This window comes from Quercus suber, unplaced genomic scaffold, assembly GCF_002906115.3.
Source record: "Quercus suber isolate HL8 unplaced genomic scaffold, Cork oak 2.0 scaffold_155, whole genome shotgun sequence".
Taxonomy (NCBI): Eukaryota; Viridiplantae; Streptophyta; class Magnoliopsida; order Fagales; family Fagaceae; genus Quercus; species Quercus suber.
In genome coordinates this window covers 778,117-803,796 of record NW_027069616.1, presented here as the reverse complement: position 1 = coordinate 803,796, position 25,680 = coordinate 778,117, and the positions used below count along the sequence as shown (strand labels likewise).

The 25,680-nt window shown below is 31.4% G+C and overlaps 1 protein-coding gene across 2 annotated transcripts; it reads left to right on the top strand.

The window, feature by feature from the left end:
• The first annotated feature begins 20,521 nt into the window (after window positions 1-20,521).
• Window positions 20,522-23,745, top strand: LOC112033147 (probable WRKY transcription factor 31). Of its 2 annotated transcripts, XM_065777449.1 has the most exons (6): window positions 20,522-21,067; window positions 21,187-21,285; window positions 21,406-21,441; window positions 21,529-21,966; window positions 22,078-22,191; window positions 22,772-23,745. In XM_065777449.1, the coding sequence occupies exons 1-6, from the start codon at window positions 20,702-20,704 to the stop codon at window positions 23,486-23,488; spliced, it is 1,770 nt and encodes a 589-aa protein (XP_065633521.1). In that variant the 5' UTR covers window positions 20,522-20,701; the 3' UTR covers window positions 23,489-23,745. The 2 variants fall into 2 exon arrangements, with proteins under 2 accessions (XP_065633521.1, XP_023921697.1); XM_024065929.2 differs by having other exon boundaries at window positions 20,523-21,067; window positions 21,406-21,966.
• The last annotated feature ends 1,935 nt before the right edge of the window (window positions 23,746-25,680 follow it).

Below are 25,680 nucleotides of genomic sequence, written 5' to 3'. Positions count from 1 at the left end.
TTATTATTATTTAAAAATGAGCACTTTAGTTTGTAAATGGTGATGTAGGACATAATTTACAATTTAATTTTTGTAATTATTTAATTTTGGTATTTTTATGTAAAAACGTTATTTTAGGTTTATGGTTATTATTTCCTTATTTTTAGGTGTTTTAAATATTTTTTAGGTCAAATTTGGTTCCTGTTATGGTTAGGTATTATTTATGAGTTATTTTAGAATATATTTTCTTTTCTATTAAGTTTTACAAGGCCTTTAAATAGACCTCCAAGTCTGTACACATTTTTTAACAATTATTTAATCAATAAAATTTAGACTTTTTTCTTTCTATTTTTTGGTGGATTTTAGACTCTTTTTCCTTGTGGAATCAAGGAACTCTCGTGGCTTCGAGGTTATTTTCATAAGCAAACGTGTTTTATTTCTTATTTTCTAGAAGTAGACATGTTCTGCTTCTTGACGCTTTCGCATCCCATATCAGTTGGTATAAGAGTCTTGACATACCTTGGTCTAATGGCTAACTAGCTAGATGGTGACCATCACAACAATGACGGTGGTGACAACGTTAACAACCCAATCCTCACTAGGGTTGAGCTCTTCAAGTATTGTAAAGAGACTCGTGATGAGAATCAACAATTTCGTGAAAAGAGTTAGCAAATTATAGGCGAAATCAAGCATATGATTGCTACTCTTCTTGCTGGGAAATTATCTCACAACAAAAATGATCAATATATTCAACGACGCACTTCTACCTACAAGAAAAGTCCATTCTTTGACAGAGATATGTGTAAGTTGGATTTGTTGACTGACTTCTTGATTTGGAAGAGTATTTTAATTTTTAGAAGATTTGTGATAAAGAAAAAGTACGGCTTGCATCTAATAAATTGGAAGATGAAGCAGAGGAATGGTGGAAAGATATTCAAATCGATAGAAAGCGACGAGGTAAGCATCCAATCTACTCTTGGCAAAGAATGAAAAGGGTATTAATTGATTTATGGTTTCTTAATGATTATTATGATAGATTATAAAAGTGTTGATTATAAATTTGTATGTTCATATGAAAAGCATTATGTTCAAAACATGGAAGGTCAACCACAAAACCAAAATTATAACAGTCAAGTCTATGTGTCAAGTAAAGGAAAGGGTTTAAGGGTTAAGAAGAAGTAGCCTACATGCTCACTCCCAAGTGCAGGAGATTATAGCAATATAATTCTCGGAGTACTGAGGTCGAATCACAAGGAGCAGGGTAAATTCAAAGACAATATAATTAAACAAAAATTTGGGTGAAGAATAAAAGTACTTTTACTTGGTGATTGTTAACAAGAATAATAATAAAAACTTATTTAAATCAATAATATAAATACTAGGGCATCGGGATGTTTCTCTATATTGATATGAAATTCTTTGTGATCTAAGAAATTATATATTTTATAATTGATTGTTCTTATACAATTAAATACTTATGATTCAGTTGAACTGACACAATTCAAGAACGCATAATAACCTAGAATAATAATGCGGTTAGAAAAGTTTTCAAAAAAACCTATTCACTTTAAAATCTAATTTCTATTCGAAAGTATTAGAAATTCATCTAAATAATAAGAAAAACATGATTGAACTTATTGAAAGCATGAAAGAACTAATACATCAAAAGAAATCTAATTGAACAATCAAATATGTTGTTGATAAAATCCTAGAAAGAATCACATTGAATATTCATACTATATAGAAGAAACATAACTCCTAGCCCATGCAAAGAGTTTAGGCTACCATTAGAGAAAGGAAAATACAAGGTTTTCTCTCCAAAATTCATTCTACAGGCCTCCCTTCAAAACCCTAATGTCAAAATGTCCAAAGAAAATAAAACTTTTACTATTTTAATTTTTGTCCAAATTAATTTGTGAGTTAATTTCAGCTTTCTAAAATTATGAACTTTGAAAAAATGAAAACAAGAAAGTTGTAGATATTTAAGTCACGGTTCCAATCCATTTGGCCTTGTGTCAATTGGATTTTTGAGAAGAGAGATACGCCTAAAATACTGATCAGTGCTTAAATTTGATTTTTCCTTTTCAGATTCTACCTCTTTGATTTCTTTCCTTATTTAAAGCTTCCAAACATGGGAGATGACCCAAGCACTCCGACTGCACCTCCTTAGACATTTAAGTATGGTCTTTTAGCTCTACTTTAATTCTAGTTTGGCCTCCATTCTCTCACAAACTCCTATAAACTCATCTTTTTCACATGATTTTCTAAAAGTAAAAAATTACACATAATGAATGACATCTTATTCAAGAAATTATGTAAAAATAAATAATAGGGACTAATGAAAATCATGGCTTAATTATACAAATTAAGCATAGTAATAAGGAGATAATGCCTACATAAATATATAATAAGTATACATTTTAAGGCGTTATCACAGACTATTTCTAAAGAAAATTTTGAAGTGGTTAAAAAAGATCAAGACTTGCAATAAGTTATTGAATTGAAGATTGAAGATACCACTTGCCAAAAACTTGATGAAGAGGTCAAAGAAAAGAAGGTTGAACTGATTGTGGATAATGACAGAAATCAAGGGATGGTAATTGTTGAGAATATTATGGAAGATCCAATTGAGGTTAAATATGAGAATAAGTTCACAACTCACAATCCTCATGTTTTGGTTGATTTGTTGAAAATGACTACACAATATGTTGATTTTCTTGGAGTAAAATTTTTAAATTTTATTATCAGTCCTTTGTTGATTGATTTTGCAAATAAATTGAAGGTAGATGAGAATAAATTTTATGCTACACTTTATGAAAAATTCAAGTTTCAAAACTGGATCAAGTCATTAAAGTGTTCAAAGTATTTGTTTAATTGGAGCAGACGATTTCATATTTTGACCTTCAACTCAAGGAGAAAATATATAGGAGAAAGTATACCATATTTCAGTAATACCAACTCAACATCTGTTTTGGTATTTCCTACCCAATAAATGAGAGACATATGTTTCAAAATAATCACATTAGACTACTCTAATAAATTAATCACAATCTTCTATACTATTGGGAAGATATATTAATCATTTATTAGAATAATCTGGTGTGGTTTTTTGAAATAGATGTCACTCATTTATAGAGTAGGAAATACCAAAACTGATGCTAAGTTGGTATTACCAAAACATGGAATACTTTCTCCTTATATATGCCCCTAAGTCTATACACGTTTTTTTAACAATTATTCAATTAATAAAATTCAGATTTTTGTCTTTCTATTTTCTAGTGGATTCCAAACTCTTTCTCCTTGTGGATTCAAGAAACCCTCGTGGATTTGATATTATTTTCAGAAGTAAACGTGTTTTGTTTATTGTTTTCTAGAAGTAGATGTGTTTTACTTCTTGATACTTCCGCATTCCACATCAAATGTGTATAATAAATAAATTTGTAATATCCTAGCATGTGCCTTAATTCTAAATTCTTAATTCTCTCTTCTTACCAAACAGAGACGAAAATGCTGACTTTGGTAGAAGAGAGACCAAAAATGAATTAGTTCATCTCCTTGAATTTTTTTCAATGGCGGTGATTGCATCTACCAAACTAGCCCAGACTGAACGTTCAGTTCACAATGGGTCAGCAAATAAATATATGAGGCAACCAACCTTTTTGGAAATAGGCCTCTTTACATAAATGCGCAGCTTTATCTTCTCTCTTAAGTCTTATCTGTCTCTTGTGCTGTATAATGTGAAGCGGAAAGGTTTAGGTAAAGAAATAAACAAGCACGTGAGCAAATTGATCAAATGGAGAACTTTTGCGACTTGGAATCTTTAAATAATACTCTGGACTGCATCACAAAATTCAAATCATGATCCAAAATGTTGAAACATTGTCAACCATTTTTAAGGACTGTAGGTTGAAAGCCAAAATCTGTCCCACTTAACCTGCTGGCCAATTAAATTTATTTGGTTGAAATATTGAGATGACATATTTGACATGTGCTAGCTACTATATATAAGAATCCTAGAGATAGAGAGAGAATTGTGCTTTCACATGTTTCATGAGTGAAATAGGAATGCCGTGGAGCAGTGCGTATATAATATGGAACACAATGCTTGCAAAAAAACACAAATGTACAGATACTGACCCATTTGGTAATGTTATTCTAATAACATTGTTTATATTTTTTAGAAATACGTGTGAGTGAATAAATGTGTGAAAATACGTGTAATGTTATTTAAAAACTAAAAACATATTTTTAAACATATGTACCGAACAAGACCTAGCCTACCTACGAAACCGAATGTGATCGAGCTCTCTACTTGATATTTTATATATCCACCAATCAAATCGCCAAAAAGTAGTACTTTTGGCATAATGCTTCCAACTTGTGGGAATTTAAAACAAGCTAATTAGATTACTTGTTCTATATATAGTTGAATTTCAATTATTAGTTTGTTTACGTTTCAGTGTTATTTAGTATTTTGTTATTGATCACTGTACTAAATTGTTACTTGGTTTTGGATTTGGAATATTATTATATTATGCTATTTAGAGTTTTGCAGGTGAGAGTGTGAGGATTTGTTCTTGTTTCCACCGCAACACAAAAAAAGTGTTAGCGTTTTTAGTTTTTACATATTAAATTTAAAAAAACTTTAGTTAGACATGGCAAAACGGGCGGGTCGGGTCGGGTCAATCGGGTCACGGGTCAAACGGGTCACGGGTCAAAAACGGGTCACTTTAAGCGAGTCAAAATCGGGTTCGGGTCAATCGGGTTGCGGGTCGGGTCGGGTTGACCCGTATTTTTCACATGAATTTTTTTTTTATTTAATTTTTATATAGAAAACAACATGTATCTGTCATTTGGAAAGTTATGCAACAAATTACTTAATGTAAAATGCATTATTTTGAATTCACCACTTATATCAAGAATGAACTCAATTAAACTTATTAATACTTATTCAACAATTTTAAAATTATACAAATCCTAACATTACTATCTAAAACAAAATAACACAAAGATAAGTAAAACAAATACACAAGTTTTATTTCTGCACAATATCAACATTCCAAATATAAAACAAATTACAAATGACTTATTGGATAACTCATTTGATAAAGAATAAAAATATATAAGAAATTTACAATCTTGAAAATTATTTTATAATCTATTATCAGTTGTGGTTGACACTCTATTTCAATTTGAGATATACTTTAAAATTTGATTGCTTACTTATTTATACATGGTCTCTTTTATGAATATCATATTATTGTTAAGCAACACACACTCTAGGATATATCATAATTTATTTTGAAAAGTTGTTTATTTTGGACATAAATTATAAAAAATAGGTCTAAGTATCATAATTTATGCTAATTTGATACTTTAGCTTCACTATTTTCACACTTGTGAATATTTCTTACATGTCTACAATTTTAAATCTATGTTTTTAACCTAAACTGTAACCAGATTATCTTGCATGTACTTTACTATTTGATATCTAAAAATATTCACTCATTACAGAATGTTCAACTATTAATCTTTCAATTAATTTGCATATAGTTATGTAAATGTATCAATTGTTTCCTTAAAGTTCACAAAACAATTAAACCAATATTGTCTTAGTTTTACTATTTTTTTTACCAAAAAAAAAAGTTTTAAAAAAATGGTTCGGGTCACGGGTCGGGTCGGGTTGACCCGCAAAAAACACGAGTCGGGTCACGGGTCAACCCGTTTTTGCTTCGGGTCAAAAAATCGGGTTCGGGTCGAGTATTTTTGGGTCGGGTTGGGTCGGGTCAGAAAATTCTGACCCGTTTTGCCATGTCTAGCTTTAGGTATTATTATCACCAAAAAAAAAAAAAAGCTTTAGGTAAAAGTAAACCATATTTAGGTTCTTAACGGTCAGCAATTTATCATTATGTCAGCAGATTTATCGTTGTTTAAATTAAATATGATGACATAGTATGAATAAAGGATTCCATTACAGAAAATTCGTTGATTAGATAATACCAAAATTCCCATACAAAATGCTGTTGTTCGTTGCATAGCACAACTTTGACGTAGACAAAGCGAAATAGTTCACACACACAAAAAACAAGTCAGACACTTCAACAATTGGCACCGACATGTGACGTGATCACTGATTTCCAAGAAGATTTGGATCTCAGCCGACAGAGCACAAGGCATAGAGTACGAAAACAAAATATCTTTTTTTTTGGGTAAACCAACGAAAACAAAATATCTCTATTGTATAATATATATATATATANAAACACGAGTCGGGTCACGGGTCAACCCCCTTTTGCTTCGGGTCAAAAAATCGGGTTCGGGTCGAGTATTTTTGGGTCGGGTTGGGTCGGGTCAGAAAATTCTGACCCGTTTTGCCATGTCTAGCTTTAGGTATTATTATCACCAAAAAAAAAAAAAAGCTTTAGGTAAAAGTAAACCATATTTAGGTTCTTAACGGTCAGCAATTTATCATTATGTCAGCAGATTTATCGTTGTTTAAATTAAATATGATGACATAGTATGAATAAAGGATTCCATTACAGAAAATTCGTTGATTAGATAATACCAAAATTCCCATACAAAATGCTGTTGTTCGTTGCATAGCACAACTTTGACGTAGACAAAGCGAAATAGTTCACACACACAAAAAACAAGTCAGACACTTCAACAATTGGCACCGACATGTGACGTGATCACTGATTTCCAAGAAGATTTGGATCTCAGCCGACAGAGCACAAGGCATAGAGTACGAAAACAAAATATCTTTTTTTTTGGGTAAACCAACGAAAACAAAATATCTCTATTGTATAATATATATATATATATATTTTTTTTTTTTAATTTAAGAGTTTAATAAATTTAGCATAGCGGCCCAATGAAATTGAAGCTTGAGCTAACTCCGCTCTGGTACTCGTTGACTAAAATGGATTAATATATATCATTATAATGCATTAAGAAAGTACATACCAAACACGCATGAAGTTTGTGGCTTCACGTTTAAAGTAGTGCCTTAGATAGTAAGTATTATCCTTTTATTATTATTATTATTTTTTTTTTGAGAAAGTATTATCCTTTTATTATTTAATTTGAAAGGTTTGCATGTTATTCATACTTTTCAATTTCATTCAACGTGTCTCCCCTTTTTTGGGGGAGAGGGGTTGATTTTCTACTTGTTCACGGTTGTATGATCCATTAACTAATAGAATTTTGTCAAAAAAAGAAAAGAAAATTCTTGTCAAACTAATTAAGATAACTTGTAACATTACAAATTGTGTAGATTTGGACAATGAAAATGTTGTGTGGGTGTATATTCTACCTTGGGTATGTACGTAGTAGGTCAATCTGAATGCATAATGTGACTAGTATTTTTTTTTTTTTTAAATAGTGCAAATGTGAACTAAGCTTTCCTAGATCCTTAACTTTCACTTAATATAAGAAAATTTTTTACTGTAAAAATCAAGGCTATTAATCCATGTGATGTGTATCAACAACCCTACCTTTCTTTTCAATATAAATTGAAGTATTAACAGTATAGATAAGGCCTATAAATTGAATTTGTTTTCTTTTATTCCTTATTTTTTCCCCTTCTAAAATGATTTGTATGGAATCAATAACTAGCTTTCATGAGATAGTTTTTTTTTTTTTTTTTTTTTTTTTTTTTGTTTACTTTTAATACTTGGAGTGTCAATTTTATGTGTTGAAAACCATATTTAACTATAATATTGCTTTAATATGATGAATGACTTGTACGTAATATATGTGGGCTTGCAAAAGGTGCAAAACTATCATTTGCGTTCACATCTGCTCATAAGATTTGGCTGTGCCTTAATGGATCGAGGTCCCTTCTTCTTCTCTCTCTTTTCAAGTTTTTGAAGATTTGTGTTTAGACTCGCGTCTCTTCTCTTCCTTCAAAAGCCACTTCTACTGTGTCAGCATTGCGGTTATAATTGAAAATTTTGACCAAGTTTTTTTTTGAGAACTAGTCCACAAGATGGATGTACATTTACTCATTTAGGCATTATTCTCTATGAAACTATCAACTAATAAATATCTCAAACCAACACATAGGGCTTTGAGTGATACTCCAAATTGTGTTTTAGTGTGTTTTTATGGACGTGTTTGTTGAGTCTCACATCAAATATTTAATAAATGTATTTTAGATTTATAAGAAATTACAAAAAATTTCAATTACAACTTAACTAATCTTTTTAATATATACGCGCAAGTATAATTAGCACTTTTTCTCGGGCATATAGTAGTAACTTGCATAAATGTTTGCCTCCTCTATACCTAAAAGGGCATGCTTTGGATTAAACACGGACACACATTAGTCTCATCACATGGGTTTGGTATGGCTCTTCCATTAGTTTGAAGGACAAGAGTCACAAGACTAATGAAACAAGTGGGAGGACAAGTTTGCAGTTGGGTTGACAGGGGATGGTTATGAAATTTGGGTGAAAAACTATTCTCATTCAATCGATTTCGTAACTGTACAATCACATATATATACTAACTTAACTAACTGTCATACACGTGTGAACATGCCGCAACAGTTATAACAGAATTGCTCACGTGTCTGACTTGAGCTAACAAACTAACTGACTAAGAAGTAAGGAAAAACTACATGCCGTTTATATACATTAATCAAGTAAACTAAGTAAACCACACTGCCGTTTAGGTAAGCAATTACAAGACTTCATATTCTTCAATTCTGAGAAACTACGGGCTGGACTTCTATTGATCTTTGCTGCACTAATTATGGCACCTGATGCATTGGCACCCGATGCATTGGCTGCTGCATTGGGAGGCATATTGTGCTGCATTGGTGTGGCAGCTGGTGTGTCCCCTGGTGTGGCAGCTGATGCATCCTTTGGTGTGGCAGCTGACATTTCATACTCCCCCTCAAGATGGACTGAGGAACAATAAATGTTGACCAGTCCCATCTTGGATGTTAATACAGAAAATTCAATATATATATATATATATATATAGTAATTAATACAGCTCTACGTACGGCGTAAAGCTCCTTTTGGAAACAGATTGCTATTTTCCTATAATTTCTTCTAAGCTGTACATGATTAACTGGTCATTCTCTCAAAAATAAATAAATAAATAAATAAAAACGGTCATCCAAGTGATTTGAATCTTCAGAGAAAACAGTTTGAACGTTGACAGGAGTGATTTTATTGAGTATTATTTTAGACTCTGATCGATGGTTGTTTATACAACATATATAGTAGTTTTTTAATATTTGAAACATTAATTGAAAGTGTTGAAAATGATGCATCAACTTAGGATAAAAGCATACACGTTTTCCCATCAAAAAAAAAAAAAAAAAAGCATACACGTTTGTCCCTCGTTTCAAACATGAAAATCAAATGTGTCTGAAACGTATCTTTTCCGACCAAGCGGTCCATAAATTGTACAATTAAATATTTAGTTATAAGTTCAAGACTCTAGAATGTGATTAATAATAAAAAAAAAAAAGGGCTTTGCACGTCTTAAGTCTTAGATTTTTTTTTTTTTTTTTTTTTAAATTTCTACTTATATCTTCTTAGTTATCTTTAAATCTGGCTTTTTATTTTTTTATTTATTCAACTTCCAAAGCTGAAACGTGTACCCTTAGTCATAGTAATCTCAGTCTTCTCTAATTTCGTTTTATTACTTCTTTCTTTTTTGAGAATCTAGTTCTTTTTATTCATTAAGCCAATCTTTTATATAAAGCTTTTTTATGAATACTTTTATATAAGTTTTATATTATTAATTTTATTAGATAGTTATAACTAATAATGAGGAGGAAAGATTCAAACTATAATTTTTTTTTATTTTAAATGAGAGTAGATAATACCACGGAGTTAAAAAAAACTCTTCATAATAATTCTATATATATAAATTAAATAGAACAAATATTATCTTTATGATGCTCATTTTGGATAGTAAGTCTGCGATGTGCATCTTCAAATTAATCTCTCTCTCTCTCTCTCTCTCTCTCTCTCTCTCTCTCATATATTTAAGGCAGTAATAACGAATTCATGCTTAAAAAGTGTTAATCCGAACCCACCTTAGAATGAGTATTTTAAATATTAAGATAGTTTAAACACTTATAAATTTTATCTTTTTCTTAGGGGAAAAATTTATTATGGGGATACTATAAATTTTACTACATACGTTTTACAAATTAATGTGTGACAAATCATAAAAATATAATTCAATATTTATTTATTATGTTGTTGAAGTAATACCAATCATATTTATTGTCATATCAATTTGTAAGTATTAGTGTACATGATGATAAAGATAGACAAATTTTATTAATTATGTTTTTATTTTCTTTTATTTTCCCTTTTTTATCTTGCCCTTTTTAATTTTTTACTTGTAAAAACTAAAACTGATTCATCGTCTATGTCGAATAAACTCTACACAAGTAATTGAGCTCAAAACCCTATCAAACAAGTACCTTTCTTTGTCATCAAAATAACATAATAAAATATAAAATTATATCTCATAGATTTTTTTTAAGTAAACCATTCTATATCACACATCTCACACATTTTCTATATCTCTCACTCACCAAAAGTATTATGGCCCTTAACTTGGATAAGAGGAAGTTACAACTAGAGTATATTTTTGGGTCCCTCAACATAATTTCATCATTAATTTTGACTTAAAAATAATAATTTCACAATAAATCTTATAATCTAAAATTATTAAATTTATTATGAATTCAACTATTTTATTAAAATACATAAATAGTAAGCATTTATGTCATATTAATAGTTTCTTCAACATTAGAAGAAAAAAAAAACTATATCCACACACATGAGAGAGAGAGAGAGAGAGTGTTTGGTGTGAGTTATGTAGGCATTTAGTTAATGAAACATTTTTTCTTTTTCATCAAGTACTAGACTACGCCTAAGAGCTTTATACCTCAATTAGCACCTCTTAATATTTTCCACAAAGACATTTAAAGTTCAAATCTCCTACCTCCATTGTTGTAACTATTGAATTTAAGAACTACCGCATATCCTTAGTGCGTTGGTCACTGCACAAGTATAAGTGCTTGTGGGGGTGTGGGGAAGGACTGTGGTTCAAGTCTCCAGAATGGAGTTTCACACTTAAACATTCTATAGTAAAAATTCTATTTTGTATAAAAAATAAAATAAAAAAACTATTGAATTTAAAAAAGAAAAAAAGTAAAATGTGGAGTATTAAACTACGAATATTGTATGTAATTAATTAAATTAATTGTTTCAGAATTTAATACATGTTGAATTTTATTAAGATGTGGGCTACTAGCCAACTACTACTTGCCAATCTAATAAAGACACGGACCACAGAAAGAAAAAAGAAGACTTTGTCAAAAAATAAATAGCATTTATATTTATGGATCATACCTAGTTTAGCTAGTAAACAGCAATTGGAGTTCAAACCTCGTAGACACCCATGGCGATTCTCCAAATATAAGGGTAAGGACCGAGATTCAAGTCTCCAAGAGAGAATTTTGTATAAATATATACTTAGATTATATTAGGCTAGAATAAAATTTCTATTTTTTATATAAAAAAATAAAAAATAAAACCCTCACAAACACCATAAACCAATTTGTGTCTTGAACTGATAATAAATAGTAGTAATTATATATAATGGAGTTGATACCATAAACCAATATTCATGTATCTATAATAAAAAAATAAATAATAATCACATTTAAATTCAATCAAATTGCTAATAATGTCACCACGCTTTTAGGGAAAGACTATTTTTCCTGTGGCCAGTGCCTTCTTGAGACTCTCTGCAGTATCTAGCGGCCCATGTCTGGTGAGTTCAACGGGGTTTTAAAGTTTAAACAACAATTGAGATATGGCCCATATGTCACCACGTTTTCTCTGTTGCCACAATCGTTAATCATTTTTTTTAATAGAAAAATAAGAATTAGGCCTTCAAACAATGACCAATGAAATTGTCGTTCTTAATTTAAATTCTGCATATAAGAGACAGAGAGAGAGAGAGTGTGTTAAAATGATTGTTATGGCAATTAAAGAGGAACAGAACACTGTCTAGTGGCAATTAGCTGCTGTCACTTTCTAAATTAAAATAACACCGATTAACAGTACATGCAGCTTTGTAAATGACTAGAAAGAACTAAATTAATTGAATCACGTTTTTGTTCCTGTTCTTTTTCCATGCACAATAGTCATTAGAGGACTTTTTTCTCACTTTTTGTGTACCATATCTCTTTGAACAGATCTATCTATCTATCTATCTTTACTTCAGTTTTAGGCTGCCGCCCCTCTTTTTCATTCTTCTTCCACATAGAAATCAAAAGCGAAAAAGAAATAAAACCAACAAATTAATGCACACATTCATGAACAATTGGTTAGCATTATTGTAAAGTGAATAATATGTCGTTAGAAAGTACTAAATTCTTCGGTCACATGAATTCTACTCCTAGATGTTAAAAGTAGAGTCAAGTTATCAAAGTTGAATGGTACCTCTTAAGTGAAAATAAAAGTTAAATCTATATAAATATAACAACCATAAAGTTTGAATTTAATGGGTAATCTGCCGATTTACGTAACTTACATGAATTTGTCACCGAACGAAAAGTTTTTGTTTTTAATTATTTTTTCGGTGAAAGAATATTCTAATTTATGTTTTCTTAATTAAATAAATAAAATAAGGGGATGAATATATTAGTTGAAATTTATAAGCAAGCACCTCATTTACCCCAAAATAATTAGGTTCATAAAGTTAAGTCAAGTTAAATATTGAAAGTTTAGAACTTGTTTATTAGTTAAAAAAAAATTGCTTATTAAATTTTATTTTGAACACAAATCAAACTTGAGCTCAGTTCAAAGCTATATGATATGTTCAAACTTGATTTATTTTCTTGGGAAATGATATGTCTACAACATTTTTACAACAAATCCTAAATAGCAGGTTGTTATTGGTTGTTATTATTGAGACAAAAAAGTAATATTAGTGTTAGTTTTAAATTTCAACCAATAACAACTAACCACATGTGATTTGTTGTAAAATTGTTGTAGACGTAGCATCTCTCTATTTTCTTAAACTTTTTCATGAACTACTTAATAAATTTATTCTACTACCATATATAATTTAAACACCACTAGGGTTACAAAATTATTTCTTCACAAACCAAAGCTAATAATTAATAACTAAATTATCATTGAAATTTTATCATTTGAATTAATTAAATAAAATAATTTTTATTTATGAACTTAATTATAAAAACTAAATTCACCAACCTTATATTGTTGAAAATTATATATAATTTTTTATTATTATAAAATGGACTATTTTTACTGCCAATAAATTCCAAATTATAATCTGATATATTTATTTACAAACTTATATAAACAAACGAGAGATGCTACGTCTACAATATTTTACAACAAATCACAAGTGGTTAGTTGTTATTGGTTCAAATTTGAACCTTACAGTAATATTACTTTTTTGCCCCAACAATAACAACCAGTAACAACTTGTCACTTAGAATTTGTTGTAAAAATATTGTAGACATATCATTTCTCTAAACAAATTTCAATAAGTTCCGTTCATTTGGAACCCTATAATCAATAATCAAAACTCTACATGCATAGAGATTATAGTGGGAAAGCAACTAAATTATACTTGATTGCTATTATAACAAGTCACGTGACTCATGTTCAGCGAGAAAAAGGGCAACTTGTGTTGTGTGGATTAAAAGGAATGTGAACAGAGAAATCTGAAAAATGGGATAGTGGAGAAGACCCATTTCCATTTGCTCTTTGTGACTTTAATTTGATCTTTAAAGTTTTAAACAAATGCGGCCCACCTCACTGACTCTTAGACTTCGAATTCACCAGGTTATGGAAGCGTCCACCCCGATCGAGTGTGAAAACGAATCTGGACCTACTAGTCTACTGCAAATCATAAATAACATATATAAGTCTCATTACATTTTTTTGTACAATTAATGAAAATGATAATGATCGATCATGCTGAAAACAAATTATATATATGCTAGTAGTGAGCAATTCGGACCTGACTTTAAAGGGTCCTTTTTTTCTGCTCATTTAGTCTATTTATTTTATAGATAATTTATTTGCTAATATGATTTTTTTTTTTTTTTAGAAGAGTTGTTGTTTATTTCGTTAATCGTTAATAATCAAGCGAAATTCAGTTCTATCTTTTATGCATTATTGTTTACTATTAAGCTTATGAACTAGGGGTTTAACTTATACTATATGCTTAAGTCTATGTTTAAATGTTTTTTAAATTTAAAAAATTGGATAAATTACGCCCACATTATGCCCTGTTAATTAAAAATGATATGAAAAAAAAAAAAAAAAAAAATAGACGCCGCTTATCATCATATCAAAAGTGAACAATAAAATAGATAATAAAAATAATATAAAAGGGAAATATTTTTTTAAATTACCAGCAAAAATTATGCTATAAATATTTTTTTTAACTATAAAAATCACTTAAAATAAATAATAAAAATTTCTTTTAATTTTTTTTTTAGAATTTTATTCAAATTAGTAGAGAATCATATGAGTGAAATTCATTATTTGATGTGTACCACCTTTGGAAATAAAATCTTAATCAAGAGTATTTAAATATTTTGAAAATTTTGTAATAGGGATTCGCATGATGAAATCACCTTTCAAAATGTGTAACATTCACATTAAGTCACATACCACAAACACAATGTGTAAGATCACAAACATGTTAAAAATTCATAACATATTCAATTGGTAACACATAACCTCGATTTAGTGAAAGATCACCTCTAATTGACTTGTACAAGATCAACTTTGATGGAGCTACTTTTAAGGATGAGAATAAATCAAGTATAGGTGTACGTGGTCACCCAGAATTGTCAAGGTTCAGTTATAGTCTCTTTATCTCAGCAACTTACCCAGGCATACAAGACGGAACAGATTGAAGCTCTTGTTGGCACTCAAGCTCTTGAGCTAGGCTTAGAACTTGGACTAGAGAAGGTTGTCTTAGAGGGAGATTCTGAATTGACTATCAAGGCATTGGCTAGGGAGGTTGTTTCTCTAGTTGCTTTTGATCCTTTGATTCAAGATGCAAGGTTCTTTACTAGATGTTTTTCTCAATTTCTTTACTCTTATACTAGAAGAGAAGGTAACAAAGTTGCTCATAAACTAGCTAGATTTTTCAAAAACATAACAGATTTTATTGTATGGATGAATGATGTTCATTCTTAGTTCCATCCTGTACTTTAGGCCAATATAGCTGGTTTACATTAATAATATCAATTATGTCTTTCTTCTAAAAAGAAAAGGCTAAATTTAATTTCATATTAATATTCTAATTTGCTTTTCCTTTTTATAAAATTATAATTTGCATATTAAATTAAGTCATATAACTTTTTGAGTAATACAACTTTGAGTGTCCAAAAATTGTGAGAACACTATTAATTAATTACCACCTCAATTAACACTTTGGAGTGGCAATCACCATTTTTATGTTAAGACCAATGATCTTTAAGTTAAATGGGGTTTTTTTCTTTTAAAAAAAAAAGTTAAATGGGGGGTTTTTAAATTATTTTTCCAACTAAAACGTTATAGTTTAAATTCCTTCTCTCATTTAAAATGTATTAAAATAAATAAATAAAACTAGGGAGATTGAAGTTTGAACCCAAGATAGAAACGCTTGAGAAGCCACCGTACATGAATAAGGATCACAGTATATAATTGTAGGGACTAGGTTTATACACTATTCCAAAGGGACGAGTAGATTCAAGCCTAGTAAGCTCAATACAATAAATTTGTAGAGAAATGGGTAGAAGAACTGGGTTTTGGTGAGTGTAACAACAGTTAAAGATGATTTAAAGAAAGAATGAGTAAAACAAATGTGGACTTGGGCAAACAATTCACTCCTCGGCACTAACCCGAGGAACTTCAACTTATTATTTCTTGAGTGGCAGTGGCTATGATTACAAAGTTAGTTCAGATTGCTACAGTGTTTTCTCTGATAAAATCCCCATCCGATTTCTTAGGGCTTCTTCTCCCTTATATACTACTTTCCTCCTTCATCTCCACCATACACGTGCATGTTAGATCTGTTGTTGTTCGTCTTTGTCACATCAACCTCCTCCTAAAGCTTTTAGGTAGTAGCTGTGAGTCTGAAAAGCCACTGTTCAGGTATCATTTTCACATTAATGCAGCCAGAGTGTTAGTTATGGAACATTTAATGTGGAGGCAGTAACTTTTTCTGTAATTGCTTTACTGCCATGCTCCAGTGTGCTTACTTGCTGTACTTATCTTTTTCCTTGGAGTACTTTAGAAGATTGTCTTTGCCGATAAGTCACTTTACTTCTACCTTAACCTTGGCCAGCTGAGGACAGAGTTGTCTTAGGCACGGTTTCCTGGGTTGCCATGATAATCATTGTTTTCTTCATATGTGATTATGGGTTTCAGGCCCAGTACAAAAGGTGGATGTATATCACTGGGCTCTATGACCCCACAATAATATATTACAATATTTATTATTTATTTTTTGGCATCAATACAAATTATTATTGATATTGTTAACAAATCAATTGAATATATTCCTGTTTGATCAGTTGATGAATGGGTCCATTCAATCATGGAACAGACTGATATCGATGGTCCATTGTTTCGTAAATGTCAAATTTTGACAAACTAATTTCTAATTCATCGTATTTGGACAATCAATCAATATGACCTTATTGATCATTTACTATGTCTAATTATTGTAGATCAAGTAGCTAGATAATTAGAAAAGATGTTTTCAAATCAGTTACAGGGCTTATATAGAATATTAAAAAAAATCATACTAACCGACCAAATCAAAGAGTAAAAAATACTAGCAAATTACGAGAAATTCTAGGTTTTTTTATTATGATTTTTTTTTTATTTGTGGTTAGTTTAATTTTTTATTATGATTATTATTATTTTAGACTGGAAGCGTTCCAAATGTCCATAATAAATTAATATTAATTCCCACAGAAGATGGAGATGGAAATGGACAAAAATAAATTGAGCATAAAAGCAAAGGATTCGGTCCAAAACCAAATGAGTCGACGGAGTCTACCCGCTAAGCTTGGTCTGGATCCTGCTACGTGTCCAAGTCAAAAATTTAACAAATGAAGGAGAAGGACCCCACTTTTCCAGTCATCACTTGGTGGGCCCCAAGTCCCCATCAAACCGTTGACTCAGACTACTCTTTTTCATGAGTGAGTGGCACCGGGCCAATCGGGACGGTGAATTTTTGGAACGCGTCAATCTCCTTCCACCCCACACTTTGACCAGAAAAACACCCCTCCAATTATGGACATTTGGGTAATTCTATCTAACACAAACAATGTAACTAGAGTGCTACTTCTAACACAATTTCTTTTTTGAGTGTAATTCTAGGTCGGCCAAATTATCACCACAATTTTTAAGTGACATATTATTATTGGTTCTTAATAATTTGCCATATACAATTTGTTATAAAATGGTTGTTAAATTATTGTGAACATATATATATATATATATATTTATTTTAATGTTGATTACTTGCTTATCACTTTCACATAAATTCATTATTTTTTTTCCAATAATCAAAATCTACCATATCAAAATTATGGTAAAAATATTGTGTTCTTAAATTTTCTCATAAAACTCTGGCTATAATATTTTTATGATAATTTAATAACACAATTTAAGTGGTGAGCTATTAAGTTGAGTCCAAATCTCCTGTCCCAACTTTTCTGCTCCACTTCATGTTCCATAAATTAAAACTTGCCACATGTCTACTTATTTCATTAATGTTAATTTCTTTCCTTTTTCCTATTTTATTTTGCAAAAATAAATTATAAAAAGAAAAAACGCTACAAATCAGATCTTCACCGGCCACCACCACCTACGCCGGCGCCGCTACAAAGTGTCAACGAACATTTTTCACTGCTAGTCAGATCTCGCCTAGCCATCACCACTAGCACACCATGAACGCCACATTGCAATTTCATTGTGATTGTTCCAAGCTTGATTTTAAAGACATCAAAGACTAAACGATGAGCCAATAAACAGAGTGCCCATTATTTTTTGTTTTTCATAAATCTGCCATGCAGATAATGGGCACCAGGTGATATATTTTTTCCCTATCATTTCGTGTAAGTGCATCGCTTGCAACCCAATAAAGAATCGAAATCACAATGTAGCATTGATGGTTTTTTTTTTTAATAAAATATTTATTTCTGGTTACTGGCTAGCGTAGTGTGACAGGCGGTGGTGGATGGCCTCCGTAGTGGCGCTAGCAAAGGTGGCAGTGGTAGACTAGTGGGGATGGCCGGTGGAGATCTGACTTATTGGGTTTTTACTGGTTGGCATAGTGTGGACAGGCGGTGGTTACTCGCTAGCATAGTGTCGACAGGATGGAGGATAACCGTTGACACTTTGTAGCGGCGCCGGCGAAGGTGGTGGTCGCAGTGGGCTAGTGGTGGTGGCCGGTGGAGATCTGATTTGTAGCGTTTCTTGTTTTTATAATTTATTTTTGCAAAATAAAATAGGAAAAAGGCAATAAATTAGCATTAATGAAATAAGTAAACATGTAGTAAGTTTTAATTTGTGGTACATAAAATGTAGCAGAAAGGTTAAGACAAAAAATTTGGACTCCTATTAATAATAATAAAAAAATTAATAGTGGCCTAAATAATAACCGATAGCAACTCCATCCGGCTAAACTTTGTTATTAAATTATTATGAAAATAGTGCACACGTATCATTACTTGAAAAAAAAAAAAAAAAAAAATCATGGTCACTTTTAGTGGCCTAAATAATAACCGATAGCAACTCCATCCGGCTAAACTTTGTTATTAAATTATTATGAAAATAGTGCACACGTATCATTACTTGAAAAAAAAAAAAAAAAAAAAATCATGGTCACTTTTCAGTCTTCGGGATTAGAACTTATTAGAAAACTAAGAGCAAAAACTAACAAACAAGCCAACAGTTTAATAAGAAAGGTGATGACCAAAACATCATGCTCAATAATCAAACAACTTTCCTCATGTGGGCCCCTCATCATCCGTGTGGGCGCCACTTCCCAATGGCCAAATTGGCGGACGTGATTACCTCAGCCACTACGTTACGTCTATTTAAAAAAAAAAAAAAAAAGAATCGTGCAATATTTTTGCTGAAAATAAATAGTGCAATAAGACATGGGAGTATCTTGTCAAAATATATTATAAGATGATGATTTTTTATACGATTTGCTAATTATATGGTGGAAACGCATCCATGAGTCATCACTCGTTTGTTGGTTGAATTAAATGAGAAAGCTCTGCAGAAATGGAAATCCGGCTTTCATTTTCTTAATTAAAAAGCATCTTCCAAAACCATTATATTCAACACCTCAAACAAAATAGAAAAATAATATCTTTAAATATTCCTTAATGTTATTATCACTATTTTTGAGTAAATGAGTAACCTTAAAGAAGAGGACATAATAACCTTCAGCGATGTTTTTTTTGTTGTTGTTGTTGTTGATATTCTATCGTTTGAATTAAAATTAAAGTATTATAAATATTATTTTTTTAAAGAAAAATTATTAAAAATATATTTGATTTTGAAATAATTGTAATATATGGCTTTTGATTTTTATATAATAATATAAATAAACATCAAGAACCTTGTAGTTGATCTGACATATTTTAGTGTTTTTATGAAAGCATCCAAATTTAAATTCATTTTTCTAAAAAAAAAAAGTTTAAATTCCTTATTTCCTATTGTAACTATGAAATTATTAAAAAAAATCATTTCACTCTTAAACTCCTTTTTCTTGCTTTAATTTTAGGAATGCAGCTTTTAAAATCCTATAAATCACTTATAAAATGGGTGGAGTACTAAATTGCAATTTTAGGAATACAATTTTAAAAATACTATCAATCATTTTTTTGTGATAAAATTTAAATAAATTTTAGCTAATAGTATTATTTTTATATTTATTATTTAAATTATAAATGGAGATACGAATCTAATTGACTCATTTCATAATGTTAATTAAATGATGAAAATATTTTTTTTAACCACTTATTCTTTTTAGAGAAATGATAAACATTTCATAATGTTAATTAAATGATTAAAATCATTATTTCTTAACCACTCATTCTTTTTAGAGAAACAATAATTTTGCTCAATAAAGATTGTTATCTAAGAACTTTTATAAGAACTCAAAAAGAGAAAGTCTAAAGACACATATTTTTTTTTGAGACATGTTAATGTAGCAAATTGTTAATAGTAAGTAAAAAAAGTGAGGTTAATAATAAGTCTGAACAAGAACTAATAAAAACTGATCAACTCAACCAAATTTGAAATTATTAATAATATTTTTGTGTGTATAGATAATTTTACCATAATAAATAGTTTTTTCACGTGCTCCTTTTATTTTTCCACACAAAAGTAAAGGCCGAAAAATATAGAATTGTCACATTTTTCAAAAGAACAAAATGGTAAATACCCAGCCGAAAATGGAAATTGTGGACTTCTTAAAAGCAAGCCACGAAAGTACTGCAACCTTACCTCTTCAATTTCTCTCCTTCTAAATCTAATACAATATTCAACTCTACACGCCACACTATACTCTTTGGTCTTCTTTCTAAAGTCTCAACCCCTCTTTTATTGCCGAGTCCATTGCATCGTTTAAAGACTGATACATCTTTCTCTATTTCTCTCTTGGATTTATGGCCAAAGGAGGTGGACTCTCCATTGATTTAGATCCAATTGGTTTCTTTCTCCACCAGCCAATAGTACTCAACTCATTCCCCGAAGACAACATTAACAGCCACAACAATTTCAAGTGTAAACTTACTGCCATGGATGCTACACTCAATAATAGGTCACCTCCCTCCACTATCCAATTCCCAGTCAACCTTAACTGCTCCAATCTCCATGATTCACCTCCACCGTCCGATGACAAACGAACGGTCATCGATGAGATGGACTTCTTCGCCAAGAAAGACCATGACAACAAGGCTGCCCCTTCTACCGATCATGCCGATAAAAAAGACGACTTAGACCGTCCGACCACGTTAGAGTTTAACGTAAACGTACGTGAATATATATATAGTTCTGTTCAATACCATAATTCTTTACTGTATTACAGTTTTAGTTTTTTTTTTTTTCAAAAAATTTAAGGGATTGAATTGAATTTGTTTTTGTTTTATAGACTGGTTTAAATCTTCTTACCACGAACACTAGTAGCGACCAATCCATGGTGGACGATGGCATATCACCGAACGTGGAAGATAAAAGAGCGAAGAGTGAGGTAAGGAAATGAGAAAATTTTTTGAATTCTATGATGGGTTGGTCTTAGATTTGATGGATTTACGTTCATCTTTAAGTTTTGGAGCTGATTTTGGATCACTATCTTTTGTGTTTTATTCAGCTAGTTGTTAAAAAAGCTGAGCTTGAGCGAATGAAGGTGGAGAATCAGCGACTAAAAGAGATGCTTAATCAGGTTACTACTAATTACAATGCTCTCCAGATGCATTTGATGACTCTTATGCAGGCTCCGAAAGCTGAAAATGGTAGGGTAGATGAGAAAGTAGTAGAGGGAAAAAATAATGGAGGCCTAATTGTGCCTAGACAGTTCATGGATCTTGGGCTGGCTGCTAATGGTGATACTGATGAGAATTCGGTCTCTTCATCGGAAGGAAGAAGCCGGGAACGGTCAGGATCGCCCGGTAACAACGGAGAGTTGGCCTCAAAGAAGGTCAGAATAATAAAGGATGGAATTAGCGAGGAGAGGCTTGTGTTTGATCAGGAAAACAAGAAGGAATATGGTAGAGGAGATAATGGGAGAGAGGAAAGCCCAGTTGGTCAAACTTCACAAGGATGGGGTCCTAACAAAGTTGCTAGATTCAATTCTCCTAAAAATGTTGATCAAACGGAGGCCACGATGAGGAAGGCACGGGTTTCGGTTCGAGCTCGATCAGAGGCGCCTATGGTAGGTGACATATATTTATGAGTGTTTTTTATTATCCAATTGTGGTTAAATTGATGAATTTGATTCTTGTAGTTGACTAATTGGAAATTACTTTAATTTGTTGGTTTTTAGATCACTGATGGATGCCAATGGCGAAAGTATGGGCAGAAGATGGCTAAGGGGAACCCTTGTCCTCGAGCTTATTATCGATGCACGATGGCTGCTGGTTGCCCAGTTCGAAAACAAGTATGTTTTCTGTCTTTTACTGTATCTTATGGAAAATTTTGACTGTAAATTATTGCTCTATTAAATCCTCATTTGCTCAATCTATGTAGCACTAATTTCTGTGTTCTCATAGAGCACTAGTAAAGGGTTTCCTGTTCAATTTTTGATAAGATTAATATGTTAAATTTGGCTAAGAGTCTTTTAGTTTAACTAGTATCTTTTTGTATAATAAAGCATTCCGAATTTCGTAACTCTCATCTCTATTGTAATTATCATATTATTAATATATATATATATATATAAAGTTTTGATAAGACTAATATGTTAAATTTGGCTGAGAGTCTTTTTGTTCAACTAGTATCTTTTTGGTATGACAGAGGTATTCAGAAGACCACAACTCTCATTTCCATTGTAATTATAATATTATTAAATATGTATATATAAATTTGCAAGCTAAAATCTGTTTTTGGCTTTAGAGGATTGAGAAAATAATGGAAGTGTACATACTCCCATGCTTATGTTTCTCTTTGCTGAACATTCAATCTTGAAACTGTGTTTCCTTAATTAATGCTAATAGTTTTGATGTTTGATTGTTAAACAGGTACAAAGATGTGCGGAAGATCGGACAATCCTGATAACCACATACGAGGGCAATCACAACCATCCTTTGCCCCCAGCTGCTATGGCAATGGCATCCACAACTTCATCAGCAGCACGAATGTTGCTCTCGGGGTCTATGTCTAGTGCTGATGGACTAATGAACTCAAATTTCCTGACCAGGACACTTCTACCATGCTCGTCTAGCATGGCAACAATCTCAGCCTCAGCCCCATTCCCAACTGTTACATTGGACCTAACTCAGTCCCCTAACCCTTTACAATTCCAAAGGCCACAAAACCAATTCCAAATCCCATTCCCAAACCCAACCCAGAATTTTTCCAATGCCTCGCCCTCATTGCTACCTCAAATTTTTGGTCAGGAACTTTATAACCAATCAAAATTCTCTGGCCTTCAGATGTCCCAAGATATGGACCCTGCTCAATTACAGGCATTGCCAATGAACCAAGGGCAGCAGAACTCATCACTTTCTGACACTCTGAGTGCAGCCACTGCTGCCATTGCATCGGACCCAAACTTCACTGCAGCTCTAGCAGCAGCCATCACTTCTATTATTGGTGGTGGTGCTCATCCAAACAACAATGGTAACAATAATACCAGCCTCACCACCACCTCCAACAGCAATGGAAACATAACTACTGGCAACAGCAATAGCAATGGCAACAATAAAATCAACAATTCAAGTTTCCAAGGCAACTAAGCTGAGGCTACTTTCCTCTCACAAAGTTTTATTTTTTTTCTTTTTTGTGAAAGTTTTTTAATTTCCTTTTATTGGGGGGGGCTCAGAAAAAGAGTGACAAATACTTTTTTTTTTTTTTTTCAATTAGTTTTGTCTTTGGATTAAGCATAGTTTTCATATTCTTTGTTATTTTGAATAATATGTTCAAAAATTGTATGTCAAAGCAAAGTCAAAAAGGAAAAGAAAGAAATAAATAGAAGAATGCGTATTAAAGTTCCCTTGTTTTGAACGAATCATGGAAATTCAAAAGGAAGGGCGGTTTGTCTTCAGTCTGCTTTGTTTTGTTCCTAAACATAAGAGAAGGCAAAGCCGAAAGGAAAAGAACATGGAAAAAGAAAAAAAATAATGGAAGACAAGTACAGAACATTGAGGATCGAAAAAGAAAGAGAACAATGGGATTTATTCTTTATTGGCATTGCGTGTTTCACATGGCAGTGGCAGTCAATAAAAAGGTAGTCAACAAAACCGTCTAAATGAGTGGTTAGAAAGGATGGGGTTTGTTTGACACGTAAATAAAGTAAGAGTCACACTCTTGGTTCTTGTCTTTACCCATTTTATCTCACTCCAGAGTGGTTAACTTGTTCATTTTCTTTAATTTTTTTGCTCAATATGGTTAACTCGTACATGCATAGATTTCTTAATTCTTTCCACTCATTTTGTTTTTTTTTTTCTCTCTCTCTTGTCCTAAGTCATTGTCCATATACTTTCAATCAAATTAATAACGAAGCACAAGTAGTTTTGTTTTTGATAAGTTGAAAATTGAAAGACTATAGGGTGTTTGGTATATGTGTTTAAAAATAAGTGTTTTGTTGTTTGAAAATATGTGTGAAAATACATGTGGGTGAAAAAATGTACATAATGTTGTTTAAAAATTGAAAATGTGTGTTTGAGTGGGTTTACCAAACATCTCTTAGCATTCACAATAGTGGAACTAAAAATTTAGCTATTTGGCACCATAAAAAGTTACTTTATTTATCTTACCTACACACATGCTGCAGCAGTGAATCTATTTTAACTTTCAACGCAATAAAATATTATAAATATCATAATAAAATAAAATATCTGCTACAATAAAATAATATATCCACTATACACAACCATCACAGCCACACACACAACTAAGTAGGGAATAATTTTTTTTTTAGCTCTAAGCTACAGTGCACATCTATGGAGTTAAAAAAAAATAGCTTTAGCTCCACTGCTGTATAGTTATTTTTGTGTTTTGGTGGAGTTTAAATAGTTATATAGCTTTTTAGCTCCACTGCTACAAGTGCTCTTAGAGTGCCTTGTCATTTTCTATCCTAGCTAGCCTAGTGAAAAATAAAAATAAATAAAAATAAAAATTCTTGTCCTACTTTTTTTTTTTTTTTTCCTAGCTTGAATTTCAAACACTTTAAGCGTTTCAAACACTTCATTGGGTCTAGCTGTTTTTGTTGAACGTCTTCCATTTATTGGAATAATTCAATACCATTATGATTTTGATCTCTTTCCAGCGTGCATAAAGAACTGTTCTCTAATAATTGTCACGCTTCAATCTCATGTTAACAAATCCATGATGTAATATCATTGTTGTACGAGTAATGAAAGAAATTAATTAGAAGCTGATCTAAACTTTCTAATCTTGATTATAGTCTGATGCCAAACCACGAAGTTTTTCAACAATAAAATCGATTTTGAAATCCCGTCACAAAGAATCACATATATAGACATTTTGGAATGTTATATGAAAGGCTACGAGCCTACGAGAGGAGAGGGACAATTTAAGAAGGAATTACTCTGCGATTATTTTATAAGTTGGTAGATAACAATGCCTAATCTTTATATAATTACAGCCAGAGAACTAGTAGCTTGCCTTATGGTGCCAGTACTATAGCTAGTATACCACTCCTATTCATCTACCCTATAACATTTAAAATGAGATACGATATCTTGTGTAACAATTTCATATAATGCCTCTCTCGTATAAGAATGAATTTTATGATTGTACACAAGTTATGATTAAGCATTGAGATGTGGTATCTTAGGTAATTATTGTAAGACCTGATTTAGCCAGTACATTTAATGCACTGGACTCAGATAGTAACATGTATTTAAAAGTGGACCCAAGCCTAACCGGCTGACCCATTATTGCATATACGAATGAATCTTATAGA

Coding starts and splice junctions, on each gene's coding strand:
- LOC112033147 (XM_024065929.2), top strand. CDS start 20,702: ATGGCCAAAGGAGGTGGACTCTCCATTGATTTAGATCCAATTGGTTTC. Junction 21,286..21,405: donor ATAAAAGAGCGAAGAGTGAG/GTAAGGAAATGA, acceptor TGTTTTATTCAG/CTAGTTGTTAAAAAAGCTGA. Junction 21,967..22,077: donor CTCGATCAGAGGCGCCTATG/GTAGGTGACATA, acceptor GTTGGTTTTTAG/ATCACTGATGGATGCCAATG.